The sequence below is a fragment of the Caloenas nicobarica genome, chromosome 16 (assembly GCF_036013445.1).
Source record: "Caloenas nicobarica isolate bCalNic1 chromosome 16, bCalNic1.hap1, whole genome shotgun sequence".
Lineage (NCBI taxonomy): Eukaryota > Metazoa > Chordata > Aves > Columbiformes > Columbidae > Caloenas > Caloenas nicobarica.
Genome location: NC_088260.1, coordinates 4,282,816 through 4,300,879, shown reverse-complemented (window position 1 = coordinate 4,300,879; position 18,064 = coordinate 4,282,816). Strand labels below are relative to the sequence as shown.

The 18,064-nt window shown below is 52.9% G+C and overlaps 3 protein-coding genes across 18 annotated transcripts in view; 2 read left to right on the top strand and 1 right to left on the bottom strand.

Moving 5' to 3' along the window:
• Positions 1-356: 356 nt before the first annotated feature.
• On the top strand, positions 357-7,454 carry OGFOD2 (2-oxoglutarate and iron dependent oxygenase domain containing 2). 2 transcript variants are annotated; one of them, XM_065646507.1, is made up of 7 exons: positions 357-509; positions 597-653; positions 2,524-2,634; positions 3,134-3,233; positions 4,312-4,436; positions 4,919-5,176; positions 6,416-7,454. In XM_065646507.1, exons 1-7 carry the CDS (start codon positions 387-389, stop codon positions 6,689-6,691), a joined length of 1,050 nt encoding a protein of 349 aa, XP_065502579.1. In that variant the 5' UTR covers positions 357-386; the 3' UTR covers positions 6,692-7,454. The 2 variants fall into 2 exon arrangements, with proteins under 2 accessions (XP_065502579.1, XP_065502578.1); XM_065646506.1 differs by having other exon boundaries at positions 357-653.
• Positions 7,455-7,999: 545 nt separating this feature from the next.
• Positions 8,000-14,706, top strand: ARL6IP4 (ADP ribosylation factor like GTPase 6 interacting protein 4). 4 transcript variants are annotated; one of them, XR_010607088.1, is made up of 8 exons: positions 8,000-8,052; positions 9,698-9,883; positions 10,268-10,609; positions 11,041-11,158; positions 12,482-12,551; positions 12,747-12,913; positions 13,688-13,834; positions 14,622-14,706. XR_010607088.1 is itself a non-coding variant. In XM_065646529.1 (6 exons), the coding sequence occupies exons 2-6, from the start codon at positions 9,712-9,714 to the stop codon at positions 12,801-12,803; spliced, it is 759 nt and encodes a 252-aa protein (XP_065502601.1). In that variant the 5' UTR covers positions 8,000-8,052; positions 9,698-9,711; the 3' UTR covers positions 12,804-13,657. The 4 variants fall into 4 exon arrangements, 3 of the variants coding, with proteins under 3 accessions (XP_065502601.1, XP_065502602.1, XP_065502603.1); XM_065646529.1 differs by lacking the exons at positions 13,688-13,834; positions 14,622-14,706 and having other exon boundaries at positions 12,747-13,657; XM_065646530.1 differs by lacking the exons at positions 13,688-13,834; positions 14,622-14,706 and having other exon boundaries at positions 8,016-8,386; positions 12,747-13,657.
• The window catches only part of PITPNM2 (phosphatidylinositol transfer protein membrane associated 2), a 129,279-nt gene continuing 125,826 nt past the window's right edge, over positions 14,612-18,064 (bottom strand). For 11 of the 12 annotated variants that reach the window (XM_065646518.1, XM_065646517.1, XM_065646526.1 and 8 more), the window contains one exon: positions 14,688-18,060. In XM_065646518.1, the coding sequence (XP_065502590.1) occupies positions 17,722-18,060 (339 nt within the window). In that variant the 3' untranslated portion in view covers positions 14,688-17,721. Of the gene's footprint in view, positions 18,061-18,064 lie in introns of all 12 variants that reach the window. The other variant, XR_010607087.1, reaches the window with a different exon arrangement.

Genomic DNA, 18,064 nt, shown 5'->3' with positions numbered 1-18,064 from the left:
CCGCGGCGGCGCCGGCCCCGGAGTTGGCAGCGCGGGTCCCGGGAGCTCCTCGCCTGCGTCAGCACCGAGCGAGCCGCGGGGGCGAAACGGAGTGGACGTACAACCTCGGTCTTGCCAAGGAGTGGGGCGGGGAGGGGTACTGGGAGAAAGCGGCACCGCTGCAGGTCCCGGCCGTGGTGCCGCCACCGAAATGACAAAAAAGAAGCATAAAACTGGAGAAAACGGGCAAATTTCCCCTACCCTCGTTTTTCTCCCAGTTCGGAATTTGCCGACGAGCCCTCGCTCACGCCCGCTCGGCCGGAAGCGGCTCTCCCCGCGGCGAGGCGGAGCCGTTTGGCGGAGGGACCCACGCCCGGTGCCTCCTGCCCCGGCTGCCGGCGGGAAACATGTCCGCGGGCCGCCCGTTCCTGGCCTGCGCCTGCTTCTTCTCCGACAACATCTTCGTGGGGCGCTACGGGCTGCACGTCCGGTACCGGGACGAGGCGCAGCTCCGCCGCGAGCACGGGCGGGTAACGGCGGGGCGGGGGGGGGCTCCCCCAGCCGGGCACGGCGGCGGCCGAGGCCGGGCGGTGGGTGACGGGCCCCGTGTGTTGCAGGCGCTGCGGGAGCGGGGCTGCAGGAGCGAGCAGGAGTTCGAGACCGCGCTGCGGGAGGTGAGAGCGGGAGAGCCCGGCGGAGCGGCCCGGGGGCTGCGCAGGGAGGAGCTGGGGACCCCCTTCAGCTGAGCGGCTTCCACACACACGGGGGGATCTGAAAGGAATCGGGGGAGGACTCGCCAAAGCCGCCGGCCCCGGCTCCCCGGAGGAGGCCGATGAGAAAAATCCCCGTGGGGCTCCAGGCCCCGGGCTGGACGCTGCCAGGGCGCGGTTTGCAGCGGCTGCACCCTGCACCTACATGCTGTAATTCAACAGGTTATGAAAAGACGTCCCCCAGTGCCCTCCCTGGGCTCAGTCAGCTGCTCCCAGCGCCCTTCTGGGTTGTCTTCCCTTGTCCCTTCTTTTGGCGATTACTTTAAAAAGGTGCCTTAAGACGGGATCGCCCAGGGGTCCTACAGAGCTCCTCCGGGATCTGGAGAGAGATCAGTGTCATTTCTTTCCAGGGACAGAAATCTGTCACACAACCTGCTCCAGTTTTACCCGACACTAAGGTGGACAGACAGGTTCTTTTAGGGATCCTTATCGGGACGATGCTGGCATTAAATCATAGCTACAATTAATATCCTGTTAAGAAAACAGACCTTTATGATTAGTATAGCCCAGGATTTTTGATATGAGTGACACAGAATTTCTACAAGCAAAATCAAAGTTGCACAATAAGCAGCATAATACAGAATTTATAATACAACTTAACTTAGGATTTCTAGATCCTAATTTATAATTTCTAATCACTTAGATCCTAATTTAATTTAACTTACAATTTCTAATCACCTGGACCCTCTGCAGATCAGGTCAGATCTTAATACATGGTTTGTTGTTCCTATATAACCATCATAATCTAGACTCAAAAAATCACGTAAAAGACAACAAGATACTCAGTTCTTGGAGAAATCAGACGAGGGTGGAGGCGTCCCAGGCCACCGGAGGGTCACAGCTCTCCCTGTCCAGCAGCAGTTCAGTCCAAGTTCCCCACTTAGGACCTGTAACTGCTGATTTTATAGCCAGGGCTCTGGGTGCTGTTACGCTTCCCTGTCCTGGGACAGGGTCACCAACGAACCCCAGGCTGGCTGGGTGCCTGGGACCTCCAAGGCCGGCAAGGAAGGGAGTAACAGGCCCAGCACCCAGGAGCCTTGGGGCTGGTCAGGAAGGGAAGAAAAAAAAAAAATTTGTTTGGCTCATCTACTTGGTTCACAGGACCTGATAATGAGGGAAAAGGAACAACTACGTGATCCACTCGATCACAGAGAACGGCTGCAGCTTTATAAAACAGCGTTAGTTACACTCACCACATTACCAGAGTCTGGAGCAGGGGGTACTGGTAACACCCTCCTTCCTTTTTTTTTTTTTTTGCTAAGGAATGTTATAAACTCATCTCAGGGGGGTTATTAAATAGGAAGAGCTGCCTGAATCAGCCGCTACTACAGCTGCTTCCTCTGAAATGACAGATTAGCCTGTCCCCACAATACTTAGCAGTAATCCCTTCATGACAAGTCTTGTCTCCCTCCCAGCAAATGTCTTTATTTTGGACAATGGTTTATTGTCAGAACATAAGCCAGACTCTTAAAGCATAGGCCAGCAATTCATGAGGCGTCAGAATGCCTGAAAGGGCTAAAATCTCACAGCTCCACTTGACACATCCATAGAAAGACTTCAGTTATATTTTTAAGCCATCTGTAAAGAGAATGCTTCTCAAATCCCTCTCAGGCATTTGGCTTTTCAGATATTTATTGGACTTGTCTTGACTACAGCAAAGCAGAGCTATACGCTCTGTCTCCCAGAGGTTTAAAACAATAAGCAAACTCCTGGAATTGTTCTAGTTATCCATTTTGATTTTCTAAAGATATGCTCTTATTTTTTTTACTTGTAGATTGAGGCAGAAGTGCAGAGAAGAAAACAGTTAATTCATCAGTCAGTGGAACGCAAAGCCATCATCTCAAAGTGCTACAAACGAAAACACCCCGAAGTGTACGTTCTGCAGGTAGGCAGGATGTTTGGGATCTATTTTGCACCCAAGGAGTTGCCTGACGGTTTATTTTAGCAGTAGGAAGCCCTCTGCTCAGGATTGCACAGTGTGCTAGAGCTGGACCGAATTAAAATCAAAGCATAGCATATTAAAACTGAATTTAAAACTTTCCCAGTGTAACATATTCTCCAGGCAGGATTCCCTCTGAGGTAGGGCCAGATAAGTATCATTCTCTATCAAAGCTGCACTCACCCCAGTACTGTACTCACAATACCATTAGTCATTTAGAGCTAAAGCATCATTACAGCAAACAGGGTCAGTGAGGTCTAATGAGCAGCCACAGAAATCAGCCTTTATGGGCTTAACACACAGACTAGTGTGACTACCAGCCCTGCTCCCTAGACTCTGCATGTTTTCCTGTGGCTGCCTGGAAATCCATTTCCCTCTTGGGCTGTAAGACTGTGTGAGATAATTGTGTTTCTCTGTCCTTTTATCATCTTTCCCTTGACACCAGGATTCATTCCTGGCCCCAGATTTTCTAGAAATCGTGAGATACTGCACATCACCAGATGCTGATCTCCACGGCCTCCTGCGCTACATCGAGTCCTTCTCAGGTAAGGAAAACCAACCCACCAGCCACAAACATCTCCCCATATGACACTGCAGCTCCAGTGATGACAGCTCTTTTCAAGCCCTGGTTTAATCGCTCAGATTTGACACACAGCTGAGACAAACAGGATGTTATTTTCTGCTTGACGAGAGTCTCTGGAGAGGCAGGACTGTGCAGCAGTTGTGCTCTGGATGAGATCCTCATTTCTACTTTTCCCAGTCCCAGGCTGCCCATGTCTCACCAGAGCCTCTGGCTGCAGCAGGGCTGGAGTTTTGGTTGTACCACAACCTCTCGGGGAGCCTGCTGAAAGAACACCGTTAGCCCAGGGAGCTTGGTTTTCCCTCCCCAAGTGCTTTACCATTTCAGACAATCCCTGTTGGTTAGTCTGAGCTGAAATACTTTCAGTCTAGATGTCAGTCTCTTAAAAGAGATCTGGGTTTTCAGCTTCCCTGGGGGCATCTGGGAAGCTCTCTCCCTACCAGAAATGCCGAAAAAATGTAGAGGCAAAGCTGCAAAGTTTCCTCCTTTTCTCACGGCAAAAAATACACAAATGTTGTGCACATGCTAGGCTCCTAGAGATGTCCAAGGCGCGATTTCCAGACACACAGCTCTTGCATGCTGACTTTATCTCAGCTTCTCTCGATACTGAGCTCCCCTTGCACAGACCTTTAGGGCTCTACCTTGAGAGGCAGCTCAGAAGGGCTGGTCCTCCCAGGACAGTGCTGGATGAGAGAATCCCCCGTCACCCCCCAAATGACCCTGGGTCTCCTCCCACCAGGCAGCTGTTGACCCTCCACTCTCCCTCTAGACTCTCTCAAAACATCTCCTTAGCACATCCAGCTGGCATTTAAATCAGTACCAGCTTTCCTGGCTGGATGGGGAAGTCTGGGAACAAGGGTCCAACATGAAAAACAACAAATACATCCCAGAGCTGATCCTGGGGAACAGTCCCAGCCCCTGTGCCTGAGCACAAAGCGAAGCGCGTGGGTCCTGCGTTCCCACTGACACGGCACGGCCCGACAGCCAAGGATACTCTCACCTCTTATTTTCCCCAACAAACAGTGTCTCCCTTCTCTTAACAGATAAGAGGATCTATCGACTGCCAGTGTTCACAGAAGAGTTCTGCCAAGCCTTTCTGGATGAGCTGGAGAACTTTGAGCAGTCGGACATGCCTAAAGGCCGGCCCAACACCATGAATAACTATGGGGTAGGACTCACTACCTCTCGTGCTTCTTTGGGGGAGCGTTCACAAGCAGATTCCATTTACCTCCTCGCTTCACACTCCTTTCCCTTCCAAAATGCCTGTAATGTGAGCACAGCGCAGTTTGAGTACAGCCCCTATGAGGTGAAAGGGTTGGGAGAATGTGTGTTACACAGAGAAAAGAACGGGAATGCAAGGAAAGGGGGTGGGAGTTGGTATCTCAGAGCAAAGAGCACCTTGTATTTAAGCAATGCACATTTAAATTAAGGAGTCCACTTTTAAAGAACACTCAAGTTTTGATCTTACTCTGTTCCTCCTCACTTTCCACCTTGATCCTCCTTCTTTTGCCTGTAGCTGGAGCCTTTGCTCTTCAGTTCTTTATCCGAGCCAGCAGTAGGGTTGGAGGAGAACACAACAACTCCGCAGCAGCTCTGATGAAGCAGCAGATGTGGCTGGGCAGCTGTTCCCATCTCCTCTCTTTGAGACAGGTTTTGTTGAATGAGCTTGGGATGGATGAAACTTTCATCACACCCCTGCGTGAAAAATACCTGCGGCCCATAACGACTCTGCTTTATCCCGACCTGGGGGGCTCCTGTCTGGACAGCCACAAAGCGTTCGTTGTCAAGTACTCGCTACATGAAGACCTGGATCTGAGCTCTCACTATGACAATGCAGAAGTCACCTTAAACGTTTCACTGGGAAGAGATTTCACAGAAGGAAATTTGTACTTTGGGGATTTCAACCAGGTACTGAGCATATTCCTAATCTGGACCCTGATTCTCTTCCCCACTGCTCCCTCAGCCCCCAGTTTCAAGGCATTAACTGTGTTCTGAAAAACAGTTATTCACCTCTGACAGTCAAACTTTCTCTGTCCCTTCCCCCTTTATTTAGATGTCTTGGTTATACAGGAGCCTTTTCTGCTTGTTAGGAAGTTCCTTCTCCCTAGGTTTCCCACAGCAGAGACTCAGGCACAGATTCCAGAAATTCTTCTCAAAATATATAATTTGTGAGGCACAGCACAGAGCAGCTTGAGCTGGTGCCTCCTGAAGAGGGACCCTCGGCAGAAAAAAAAACCTTGGACAATTGTACCCCCACAATCCCAGCCCCCACACCCTGTGTGTCACTTTGGGCCAATTGCCAAATTAAAGTCTGGAGTCTCCCTGTTCTTCATTTGATCTCCTGATTTTCATTAGATGGGCTGTCAGTTAAAGCTCTGACCTTCAGTTGCTATTTTGCACCTGCAGCCAGAGAAAACAAGTTCTGTTAAGAGCCAAAACATTCTTCTGTGAGACCCATTCTGTTCCTTCGCTTCTCTCCAGAGACGCAGCTCCCCTTATCTTCCTGTTTGAAAACTCTGTGGCCTTTTTTACTTAATGAAGCAGAAAGTTTAAAGGTTCACAACTTGCAGAAGTTATGCTGAGCGAACTCCATATAAACAGTTTCTAACCAAGTTCTGTAAGAAGCAGCACACCCAATAGTTCAGTAAGCTCTGGCAGTCTATTCCCCAACACTGCTACAAACACATTACCAATAATCAAGCTAATTGCAGCCAATTCAAAGAGAAGACAGAGACGGCTATTGCAGTAGAAGCTGGAGTGACACAAACCAGTCTTTGCCCAACTGCAATAAAGAGCAGGGAGGTGCTGAGAGGGAAGTAATTTATTTCAGATGAGACTTAAACCTAAATCTGTAGCCCCTGCTTCCTTACAAGGGAGGGGTAAAAGCACCCTTACACTGGTAAACCAGAGTTATTTCTGAGTGAAACTGCCTTTGAATTCCCTCTGGACCTGGCACTGAGAGTGTTTTACATGAAAACAGTTGTACAAAACCAGTGCTGAGGCAGCTGCATTTCAGAGGTGCAGGGAGTCCTCTCCATGTCATTCTCTGGGTGCTGTGGGTGAAGAGGTGACAAGTCTCACCTACCTGAGCATTGTTCTGCTGGGGATTTTCTGGGCTAATGCTGTATCCGCCTCTCTTTGTTCCAGGATCCTGCCCCCGTGCCAAAGTACATAGAGATCGAACACGTGGGAGCCCGCGGGCTGTTGCACCGAGGAGGGCAGATCCACGGGGCGCTGCCCATCGCCTCCGGGGAACGCTGGAACCTCATCGTTTGGATGAGATCATCCACCATCCGCAACCAGCTCTGCCCCATGTGCAACAAGAAGCCTGAGCTGGTGGAAGCAGAAGGGTTTGGGGACGGATTCACGGAAACCCTTGAGGATGACATGCCCGAGACTGTGAACCTCTGTTCCTTGTGGTAGCAAAGGGTAGAGCCTGATTTCTTCAGAGCAAGCTGCCTCAAGCTCCTTTCTGACCTCCCCGTCTGCACTAACAGACTCTTTGACTCACACAAGAAGCAGCCGTCACCTTCAAAAGTGACGTAAACCCAATCCCACCGGGGGAGGCAGTTGCTTGGAGAGCAGAGAGAGCTGGTACCCAGGCTCACCAGGTCAGGCAAAGACTCTGTAAATATTTTCATGTTTATGGGGAAAACACCCAAAGCTGCTCAGCCCTTTAAAGAGCTCAGTGCCAACATCAGGATTACAGTCCCACTGTAAACAGAACAATAGAACCCCACACTTGCCTCTGCTCTGCTGCCCACAGGGACGACTCAGCCCAGGGAAACACTTTTTGTTGCTGGGTCAGTGAAAGATCTGCTTAAAAATGAGACACAGGTGATTGACAACAGGTTGCTGGGAGTGGTGTGAAATTATGATCACCTGAGGTTTACAGAAACAGGCTTTAGAGACAAAGCTCTGGGAGCCACCTGCAACATGGCAAAACTCCCAGAGGGAGGCAAGAGTGTACATTAACTCCCTTTAGTTATGTGAGCAGGTAGAAATATAAAATAACCATCTCCAGCTGGGTGCAACGGGCAGGCCAGGGACTTCTTCATCTGGCACCAAGATCCCCAGCAGGTGAGGCATGAGGAGGGTCGAGCGCTTTCCCCATCTTGCTGCCCGCTGGCTGAAATCGCAGCCTCTCCCATCCACAAAATGAATTAAAGAAGCCCAATATCTTTTAATTTGGTCACTCCATTTGGCTCTGTGGAATGTTAATTGTATGTATTTGACATCCCCCTACAACACCGTGTTTGTAAAGGGCTTTTTCATTCATTTATTCAACGGCAATAATTACAGTGTGTGGGGCTTTGCATCATCGATGCTAATGAAAGGCTGAAGGTGTTGGGCTCTGCTCCCCAGGAACAAGCGCCAGGACCAGAGGAAACGGCCTCAAGTTGCACCAGGGGAGGTTGAGGTTGGATCTGGGGAACAATTTCTTCCCCCAAGCGCTGTGGGGCATTGGAACAGGCTGCCCAGGGCAGTGCTGGAGTCACCATCCCTGGAGGGGCTGGGCAGAGATGAGGTTCTCAGGGACGTGGGTTAGTGCCAGGGGTGGGTTATGGTTGGACTCCATGATCTTGAAGGTCTTTTCCAACCAAAATGATTCTGTCATTCTATGACCTGCCTCTGAAATAGGCCTAAAAAGTGAAGTTTAAGGCCGATCCCGGTCCGGGCGGCGCCCGGAACCCAAGAGCGCGGCTCAGCTGCGGCGGCCGGAAGCGGGGGGGCGGACCGGCCGGGGCGGACCGGCCGGCGGGGCCCGGAGCGGGGCGGGTGCGGTGAGTCCCGGTCCCGCTCCCGGTCCCGCCGGCACCGCGGGGCCGTAGCGGCCGCGGACACCGGGGGGGCCACGCGCGCTGCGGGGACACGCGGGGGCGGTTAAAGAGCCGGACACGGGGCCGCGCTCTTAAAGGGGCCGCGCCTTGCGCCGGGCTCTTAAAGGGCCAGCGCACCGAGTGCTGAGCTCTCGAAGGGCCAGCGCACCTCGCGCAGGTTCTTAAAGGGGCCGCACGCCTTGTGCTAAGCTCTTAAAGGGCCAGCACACCTCTTGCTGAGTTCTTAAAGGGCCAGCACACCTCTCGCTGAGTTCTTAAAGGGCCAGCACGCCTTGTGGTAAGCAATTAAAGGGCCAGCACACATCGCGCTGAGCTCTTAAAGGGCCAGCACGGCGCAGGCCCCCTGTGCTGTGGGGGCGGGCAGGGGCTGCGGCAGGTGCAGAGCGGCCACCGGGCTCCTGGGTCCCGCCGAGGGGACATCCCGCCAAGGTGCTGCCGTGATGGATTTGGGGCTCGTCCCCTTCCTGCAGCGTCTCCCGTCCCAACCCAACTCCGCAGCCGCTGTTGTGCAAAAGCGGGTCCTGCGTCCACGGTGGAGCTGACCCAAGAGCCAAATGTCACCGCGCCAGCACGGCCCTGGTGCGAGGGACAGCTGCTGGGCGGGTGTCGACAAAGGGCTCTTATCCTCAGAAGCTTCCCTGCCTGTCCTTAATTGCTTTGTTTTTTTATTTTCTGATTGAAATTTCCATTTGGAAATCAACCAAGGTCTGATCACATGGGAGCGAATTGCTGCTTGGGAACGCCGTGGTGTTGAACGCGCAGTTAATTAAATGCGGTGGTGGGAAGGCGGCTGGGAGAAAGTGTTTCCCAGATGCTGCTCTGCCGACGGTGCTGGTTTGTTTTTTAAATTAATGAGAGCATATATCACATCTCTGGCCTGTGGCTGCAGGCAGCTGGTCGCGCCAATGGACGGGGATGCCAGCTCAGTGCATGATCTGTTTTCTAAAATCAAATGGGAGTATTAAAAATTCATTCTTCCCCTTGGCTCTCGGCATTTTAAATAACGGGGTGATTGACTCTGTGTTCAGCCTGGGGAGGACATTTCATTCTGCCGCCTGTTGCCGCAGCATCGATTGCACCGTGTCAGCGTCCATCTGCAGGTGCCGCGTGTCACCTGCTCCTGACGCTCCCAGCCCCACGGGGGGCGTCCCCAGGGCCATGGGGCGCAGCGCTGCCTGCAGACCCAGCGGGGATCAGCCCGATTCTCCGTCATTGCAACCAGGGACAAACACGAGAAGTGTGGGGAAAACCTGGCAGAGGTTTCACACCCAAGCTGCGTGGAGACGGTTGTCTGAAGGCGGGCAAGGGCTGCCTGGGGGTGACAGGGCTGTCCCTGCTGAGGCTCCGTGTTGTGCGCTGGCAAAATTCAGTTTATCCGCAGCCATGTGATGGGTGACACCAACCTGCCCCTGTGCTTTGGGAGCTCAGCGAGAGGAGCGTGAGCATCATCTTCCAAGGGGGCTCAGGAGCAGGAATTCCAGGGCTGGTTGGCTCAGGGTGGGTTTAAGGTTTTGGGGCTGCTGGACACATTGCTGCTGAGCGAGGGGGGGGTCTCATCCATGGCGCTGGTGTAACCTGTTCCCTCCAGGGGCTGACCCCGCCATGGCCCACAGCCGGTCTCGGAAGCGATCGCGAAGCAGGAGCGAAAGCAATTCTCGGAGCAGACAGGAGAGGAAGGAGAAGAAAAGGAGGAAAAGCAGCAAGGACTCGTGCCGGGGCAGCAGCTCTCCTCCGAGGAAGCGGATCTCAGGGTCCTACAGACACAAGTCAGCAGGTAGGGAAGGGAGGGGAAAGACCTGCGACCCTGTGCCGTCACCACACGTTCCTGGGGCAGGTGCACAGAGAGAGGGAGCCCAGGTGGGAGAAGAAGGTCTCTGCTTTTAGCTGAATTGGTGTCTATTCCCTTGCTGTGAACTTTGTGCCATTTTAGTCTTGTTCTGACAAGTGGGAAAGCCTACAGAACCCCCCATGCTGGTCTGGCAGTGTGGTGCCGTGCACAGTGACGTGTTAAAGGTGTTGGCACAGGGGGGTCTTTGCTCCGGCTTTGGGGGCTTCGCTGTTTGGGCAAGAACGAGCCCAGGCTGTGATGGGAGTGACCAGTGTCCCTGCTGCTGCGGGACCAGAGCCGCTCCACTCAGCCTCTTCTTATGTATTGCAGAAAAGAAGAAGGAAGTAAAGGACAAAAAGAAGAGGAAGGCAAGCACCTCTTCCTCTGAGACATCATCGTCATCCACCAGCTCCTCGTCATCTTCCTCCTCCTCCAGCTCCTCTTCTGATGACTCCAGTGACAGCGACTCCAAAACGAAGAAGAGTCAACATGGCAAAAAAAAGAGAGCAAAACAGAAAGACAGAAAGAAGAAGAAAAAGAAGAAGAGAATAAAGAAGAAAACAAAGAAGTCGTCGAAAGAAGGGGCTAAGGAGGAGAAAGCCAAGGGAGAAGCGGTGCTGGGCCCCTCACTGGAGCAGTGGCAGAAGGAGACCCTGGTGGACTCTGGACCAGGTAACAATGGGTTTTCCCTCCCGCCACAGCCGGGGCTCACGTGTTGGGCTGGGGACAGACACCCACGTGTCCTTTTTGGGGCCCGCGCAAGGGGTCTGAGAGGACTGGGATGTGGGCAGGAGCAGATCCTGGCACGCGTCCCTCCTACCTACCCACCAAGTAAACATAAGGAGCCACGTTCAGAGATTCAGTTGTGTTTAGATGGCATTTATAGATGTGAGCGAGGAACAAAGATGCCAAACGGAAGGTCACAGTCAGCAGTGACAAACTGGCAAAGCTGGTACCAGCTTTGGGATATGAAGGTCCCTTCCTTTGCGTGGTTCATTGCTGATCCCCGAGTCCTGCTGGGAAACCGGAGTGACGTGTGTCTGCTCACGGCAGGCGCGGGGCTGTGCCCCTCGAGCCCCAGTCTGACAAGCTGTGCATTCCAGTTTTGACAGACGAGCAAAAGTCCCGAATTCAGGCTATGAAGCCAATGACGAAGGAAGAATGGGACGCGAGGCAGAGTGTCATAAGGAGAGTTGTGGATCCCGAAACGGGGAGAACGAGGTACGATCCCTGGGGAAAAGGGAAGCGGGTTGTCAGGTCGTCCATCCTGGGGTGGGAAGGGAGTCCTGGAGGATGCTGTTCCATGGCATTGTGGTACCATGTGTGGACCCAGGTCCCCTTCAGCAGCGAAGACATGAGCCGATCCCTCCCAGCTCCCCTCCTGTCAGACCTGGTGTCACTTACCCAGAAAGCGACACGTTTGACACCAAATCACCGAATTGTGCCGGGGCTCCACGCAAGGGGCACTGGGCTGCGTCCCAGGCAGCAGCTGTGGGATGCTGACAGCAGAGTACCCTGCTGCTGCAGGCAGGAGGTTTGTTCCTTGCGCTGTGAAGGGTTCAACTTGTCCCTGTTAAATAGGACTCTGCACACAGCAGGAACCAGAGGGGTGACTGTCACCTCCCTGCCCCACCGTGTCACACACTTGCCGTTCAGCTCTGCAGCTCACGTACTCAGCGGGGCAAGTTGCACCTGCATGCAAGTGGGGAGGGAGCGTGTGCCCCTTGGGGTTACACGCAACAATCAAACTGGAGTTTGTTTAGCTGCCAAATAAAAATGACCCAGTTTTTAATAAACTGCATCTTCTCAGCAAGCAGCAAACATCATGCTGAAGAGAATTGGGTATGACAAGTCCAGCCTTAAAATAGAAGGCAGCCTGCGGGGCTCAGGGAGGTGTGGAACAAAGGTCGGTTCCCCGTAAGGCACGTAATGAAGCCAATTAAGTTTCTGTTCATGTTTGGTGCTGCCTCCAACACTGCCCGGAATTTGCTCAGCAAGATGCTCCCTGCTCTGGCTGCCTGTCAGGCCCAAACTGGCTCCTGTTTCCGACTGACTCTGCAGTTCCCCGGGGCAGCCAGGACCAGACCTGAGCTCTGCGTGAGGAAGGGAAGGGGTTTTGCAGGAGTCGGGGCTGCTGCTGCTGACAGCGAAGCCTCTGCAGATGGTGGAGTGGCAGGACATGTTTTTATTGTGTTTTGTCCTGCTGTGCAAGTGTGACTGGCTCGGGATGCCAGTTTCTCAGGGGACTCCACCTGTCCTTGCTGCGGCGTGGCGACATTAATCCCACAAGGGCACTGGAAAAGCCTGGTGTGGTATTTAAGCTTAATACAGCTAAAGAAAGTCACACAATGCAACTTCAGGGGTTGATCGTCACTGGTCTTCTCTAGAGGGACATCGGTCCTGGGCCCTTACCGCTGAGGGGGCTGGTGGCCACGAGCCAGAGCTGGGGCACAGGAGCAGCTCTTGGGTGGGGTTGTCACCTTCTGTGGCTGCAGGAACTTGCCGGTAGCCCTCACGGCTCGTAACCTTGCACTTGTCTTCCAGGCTCATTAAGGGAGATGGAGAAGTACTAGAGGAGATCGTCAGCAAGGAGAGACACAAGGAGATTAACAAGGTAGCGGGGACTTGCCACCGGGGTGGGTGGGTGGGTGCACCCAGAGGTGTTGTCCTTTGGCTCTGGGGACTCCACAGACTCTACCAGGACAAACAGAACCCTGGCAGCTCCGTGGGGCCCCTGCGGGTGGGTGCTGGTGGGTCCTTCGCCCTCAGGCCGGCAGTTCTGTGAGCGCCTGTGTCCCTCCTTTTGCAGCAAGCCACCCGGGGGGACGGGCTGGCCTTCCAGGCGAGGACGGGGATGCTGCAGTGAGTGTGGAGCCCATCCTGCTGCCGGTGCCAGCGCAGCCTGAGCCCCTGTCCCCGGCCCACGCAGACAGCACCGCATCAGGACGCTTCCCTGGGGCAGTTTCCAGCTGCTCTGTAAGTTATTGACTGGGAAGGAGAGCGACTTTAATGGTTCATCTCCCAGTAAACAGCTTCTCCCCTCCCCTTCCTGACTGGGGCCAGCGTGGCTACAACACACTTGGACCCGCTTGCCCCAATGCCCCTTTTTTGAGGCTGGAGGAGCTGAGCAGCACCCAGGGACGGGCTCGCTGGCGCTGAGCACCCCGAGGTGCTGCTGCCCCCCGCTCTGGTCTTTGGTGGGTGGGAGCCAGCGCTGCAGCCAGGACAGGGCATGCGCCGGGACTGCAGAATACGCAGCCGGCGGCTACTTCTTCCCTTCAGGGGCTGCGCTTGGCCCCTTCCCTGGGGGATCTGTGTGCCCCGTTCTTACCCGGTGCTGCAGGTCCCCTCTGCGCCCACACACATCACCTCCCACTCTGCCCAGGGGCTTTACTCAGCTTTTCTGCAGCTTCGTCTCACTGGGTGGTGCTGGGGGAGCACAGACCCAGTGCCCTGCCCTGGGGCTTTCCCTTGCTGGCTGTCGCTGCACGCAACTCCGGCCCTTCCCCGCAGCGTTAGGGCTCTGGGCTTCTCGGGACCTGTGCCTGTTGTGAAGCAAACAGCCTTTCCCCCACTGCGAAGTCCATAAAGCTACAAACTGTGGAAAAGAAAAAAGGACAAATGGGGTTAACGGACAAATGGGTCCCCCAAGACTGATCTGGGGAGGGTTTCTACGTTCTGTTCATCGCTGTAACCCCATTAAAGTGGCGCCTGCTCATGTCTTGGGTTTTGCGACTTGTCTGTTTCTAGAGCCTCCCAAAAAAAAGAAAAAAAGGCAGACAGAGAAGAGCCTTCCCATTTCTTTAATCTGTGTAACTCACAATGATACTGTACACAAAGCACACCCAGGCATTGGAACGATGCACGAACAGCAAGGAGAAGGAAGTCGTACAGAAGGTTTGTCACACACAAGCGCGTCATCGGCACGGTACTGCACACGCAGCCCTCCGGGGGTTCCCCGCACACCACTGTTACCCCTAAAAGCAATTTTTTATAAATAAAATATAACTAACATTGTTGGAATATAAAATTGACAGTCGAGGGTATCAACAGGCAGAGGGGACAGGGAGGGGACTGTAAGGCTTCTAGAACTAATAGGAAATGCAGCAGACGGTGGCGATACCTGAAGAAGGGGCTGCTACAGCGAGCGCGGCGGCTGCTGGCGGAGCGGGGCTCGGACAGTCACCCTTTGGCTAGTTACTGCTCTCGGCTCGCGGATCGGACACTGTAAACGTTTTTTTGGTATTAGAATTTTGCCTCAGCTGACTGAATGATCTGGCAAACCCAGGAAAACAACTGGGAGGGAATGCATGGGCGCCTCTTGTTGTATTTTTTAAAAGACTTTAAAGGGACAGCGTCAGGTAGAAAGTCTGGCCCGATAGTGCGGTAATACAAAAAGCTGCTTTTTATAAAAAAATCTGAGCTCCACAACGGAGTTCGATTCCCATGGAAACCTTAAAAAAAGAAAAAGAAAAAGGCCAAGGCAGCCTGTGCAGGCGGCTGGATTGTGCCAGCGTGCGAGAGCAGCCGGAGCTGTCCCGCCCAGACACCGGCGAGAGGGTGCAAGAAAAACTTCATATTCTTTTGTTTCGAAGCAAAAAAGTTATTTGTAACAAAGATAAATAAGGTCTCTAACCTGACAGTGCCCCTTTAGTGATGGGATATACATTCATCTTTCCCTCAGTGCATCCAAACGGATCCTCTTCCACTCGCATGGAAAGGCATCGGGTCACGTGCATCGCTCTCCAAAACAGCTCGGAACAAACAGGTTATAAACACAGAGATAAACTATTGCTATTGTTCTGTGAGTGAGTAGCACGTTGATCTTTGCTTCAGATAGACGAGTGCCAGATGGGGGCGGCTGAGGATAGATTGATGTAGACTACGATGGACTGAATCGGTGGAGAGAAAAAAACCCAACAACTTATTGGCGTATTTCCTGGTGACTACACCCACCTCATCTGGAATTATTGCAGCAATAAAGGTCCTGCTCTACAATTGCTTCTCCGTGTTGGATCCGTACAATGGCAACAGATGGGGGGCCCGGGAAAGGCCCCAAGCGGGATCTGAGAAGCTCAACAAAGGATGAGGACAGAGGTGCTGTGATTGTCAGTCTGACGGGTTAGTAGGTGGTTAAAACATGAAGTGATGGAGAGGTGAGTATAATATTGCACTTCTGCATTCATCGACAGTTACATTAAACTTGGTCCATAAAATAATTGCTTTGTACATAATGCCTGAAACAAAAAGCTACATTTTTAAATATTAATAAACCCTGAAGGTTCCAGTCCCTCCAGACATTTTTTTTTCCTCTACATAAATAAATAACTTTCAATTTTATATATCCACTTTTGAACATTTACATTCTCCTCTGTTTTACACTATCTACACATAAGAAAATGTGAACATCTCGTCAGCATTGGAAAATGTACAGATCATGCCTTGGTTGTGGACTTGGAGGAAAGGTGAATTTTGCAAAGGCCATATCCAAATTTGCAGAAATTATTTTGTGATGTGGTTTGGTGACTTCACAGGATGAATTGTGGCTTGGCTTCCTACTCAGATGGCATCTGTTTGAGAGAACATTCGACTAGCGGAAAGCTGGGACAATTCACATTATTTTTTTAAACCCGGTTAGCTCTGGACGTACATTCAGAGAGAGCTGAGCCGAGTCGGCAGAAAGGGAAGTCAGTTTTCGGTAACAAAAGTCATCAGATACATTCTGTAATTGAGCGATTATCAAAGAGAAATGGTTAAACGTTGCAGTCGGGCTGCAAGACGCGGTGGGTGCCCCAGGCAGCGGGCGGGCAGGCGGGTTTGAGCGTTTCCCGGCTCGGACACCGTCGGCAGCTCAGCACTGACCCTCTGCCCGCCGCCCTTACCGACACACGAGATCGACCTTCTCGTCTGGTGAATTAGATTTGCCCACCGTGGCCCAGAGGCAGCGAGCGGAGCAGCATTCACAGTGCTGTGTGTCTCAGTGCGGCCGCCCTGCACTTCGTATCGAAACAGTTAAGAAAACGAAGCAGCCAGTCTAAAAAATTCTCAGTTATAAAGAAGATCCTCAGAAGTAGAAAGTGATATAAAGACAGGAAAGTGTGCGAGAGGAAAGCGGGGTTACATGTACTCGGGGAGCTCGGTAGGACTAGAAAATCTCCATGTGGAGAGGCCAACGGGAGCCGGTAACCACCGCGAGCCCCCGCGGTGGGAGCCCCACGGCCCCGGGAGGTGCGTGCGAGGGGGAACTGGGCCCTTCGCCGGGGCCGGGCGGCCGAGGGACGGGACTACGGGGATTTTTTTGGCAAGCCCTGGCTCTAGGCACTGTTCTCCCCCGCTGCCGCGGGGCGATGCACGTCCGGGTGTCAGCAGGGCCGGCAGCGAGCGCATCACCCCGGCAGCTCCCCCTGCCCCACACAAACCATCAGCTTGGGCACATCCACTGAGTAACACACCAGGAAAATTAAGATATGGCCTTTTCTTAAGCTTGCCTGACATCATTGGCACACTTCCTTTCAGTCTCCTTACTGCTGGAAAAACTTATGCACAGATTTTTTTTTTTTTAATATATACATATATATACGTGTGTGTGCATATGTATATGCATATATGTATATATATACACACACACCCTGGCTTAGCAATAGTTCATTGTCATGCACTACAAACAGTTAGGTGTAGCTACATGAGATGGTAACAGGTTTCCATTCTAAAAATCATCAGTGCAAAAAACAATGAGGTTGTACAGTTCAGTAACTACAGGTAAAAGAAGCGAGTCTAGTGCCCATGAAAGCTGCTACTGAACTTGGAGAGAACCTGGGAAGAAGAAGAAGAAAACGTCTCAGAGGTGGGTGAGAGAGTCAGACCCTGCATTTGGATGAGAAGAACAGCAATGCAATCTAGCTGCTGAGTGCCTTCCAAATATACGGTGGTTACTTTTGGAAATAATATATAGCGAGAATATTTGGAGACTTTAACAGCAAATTGAGTGTCTGAGGTTTTTAACAGCTCAAACAAAATAGCTTGTATTCCTCTTTTAATAGGTCAATGCATTAAATTCCACTGGCTTCTAAAAGGTCTCTTTAAAAAATAACAGTAATAACAGTAACGACCTCACTTTCTTGGGCATGAATCTGCCGACACTCTGCCTCTCCCAACAGCATCGATACATCTTTATGTGTTGCCACTGCACGTACTCCTTGAGAAAGTGGCTGAATGTGAAGCTCTTTGTACAGGTAAAGCTCTCGGTTGCTCTGACTGGTGCAGCCTGTGATAAATCCCTCGCTGGGGCTGTCTGTGCCGGGGAACCGGTGTGGTTACTGGACCCCAAACCCCCCGTGCTGGCACTGGCAGAGCAGCTCTGTCTGACTCCTGGGACAACCAAGAAGAAGTTCCCCAGCCTCATCCCCTGTTCCTGTGGCTCTGAGGACAGCACTCGGTCACACAGATCGGAGCGATGGCTAACAAGGCGAGGAGGAGGCACATATTTACAGTCACTAAACCTGGATAAGAGAAGGAGGCAGGAGAGAGCACGATCGTGACCTGGAGACTCTTCCCCCCTGCAATTTCCAGCTGTTCCTTGGGCTCCCGCTGCACAAACCTGATGCTCCTGCTGCAAGGCCTGCACCTTCTGCGTGGGAAACATCCCGTCTCTTCCCAGAACACCAAGATGTTATTAGAGTAGCACCATATTTACCCTTCCAGCCCGTAACGCCGGCCTCGTCCCTCTTTCCCTTTTTGTTTTCTCCTCCGGTGGCTGCAGCCGACAGTTGCTGGCTCTGACCTGGCTACTTCTGCCCCAGCAGGCCCGACTCCAGCCGGGACGCCGCGCTCCGGCCCCAGCATCCCGTGGCGATGCTCATGCTTCTTTGGCTGCGCTCCCTGTCCCTCTCCTTCTCGCTGTCGGACTGGCTCTGGGTGCGCTCGGGACGGTGGCCGGCGCTGGTGGCCGATGGCTGGGAGGAGATGGTGCGCAGCAGGTGGTTCCTCTTGCGCAGGAACTCGGTCTGGCCGGGCAGCCCGAAGCTGCCTTTCCGCAGCGCCATGCGCGTGGTGTTCTTGGCGGGACGTGCGCGGTGGTTGTACTCCAGCTGGGCCAGGTGGGCCGCGTACCCCTCCGTGATGAACTGC

Bases quoted from the DNA above. Each gene is read 5' to 3' on its own strand.
- OGFOD2 (XM_065646506.1), top strand. From the start codon at position 387: ATGTCCGCGGGCCGCCCGTTCCTGGCCTGCGCCTGCTTCTTCTCCGAC. The intron at 4,437-4,918 runs GTAGGACTCACT...TCTTTGAGACAG, and splicing joins ACACCATGAATAACTATGGG to GTTTTGTTGAATGAGCTTGG. The intron at 5,177-6,415 runs GTACTGAGCATA...TCTTTGTTCCAG, and splicing joins ACTTTGGGGATTTCAACCAG to GATCCTGCCCCCGTGCCAAA.
- ARL6IP4 (XM_065646529.1), top strand. From the start codon at position 9,712: ATGGCCCACAGCCGGTCTCGGAAGCGATCGCGAAGCAGGAGCGAAAGC. The intron at 10,610-11,040 runs GTAACAATGGGT...TGTGCATTCCAG, and splicing joins CCTGGTGGACTCTGGACCAG to TTTTGACAGACGAGCAAAAG. The intron at 12,552-12,746 runs GTAGCGGGGACT...CTCCTTTTGCAG, and splicing joins GACACAAGGAGATTAACAAG to CAAGCCACCCGGGGGGACGG.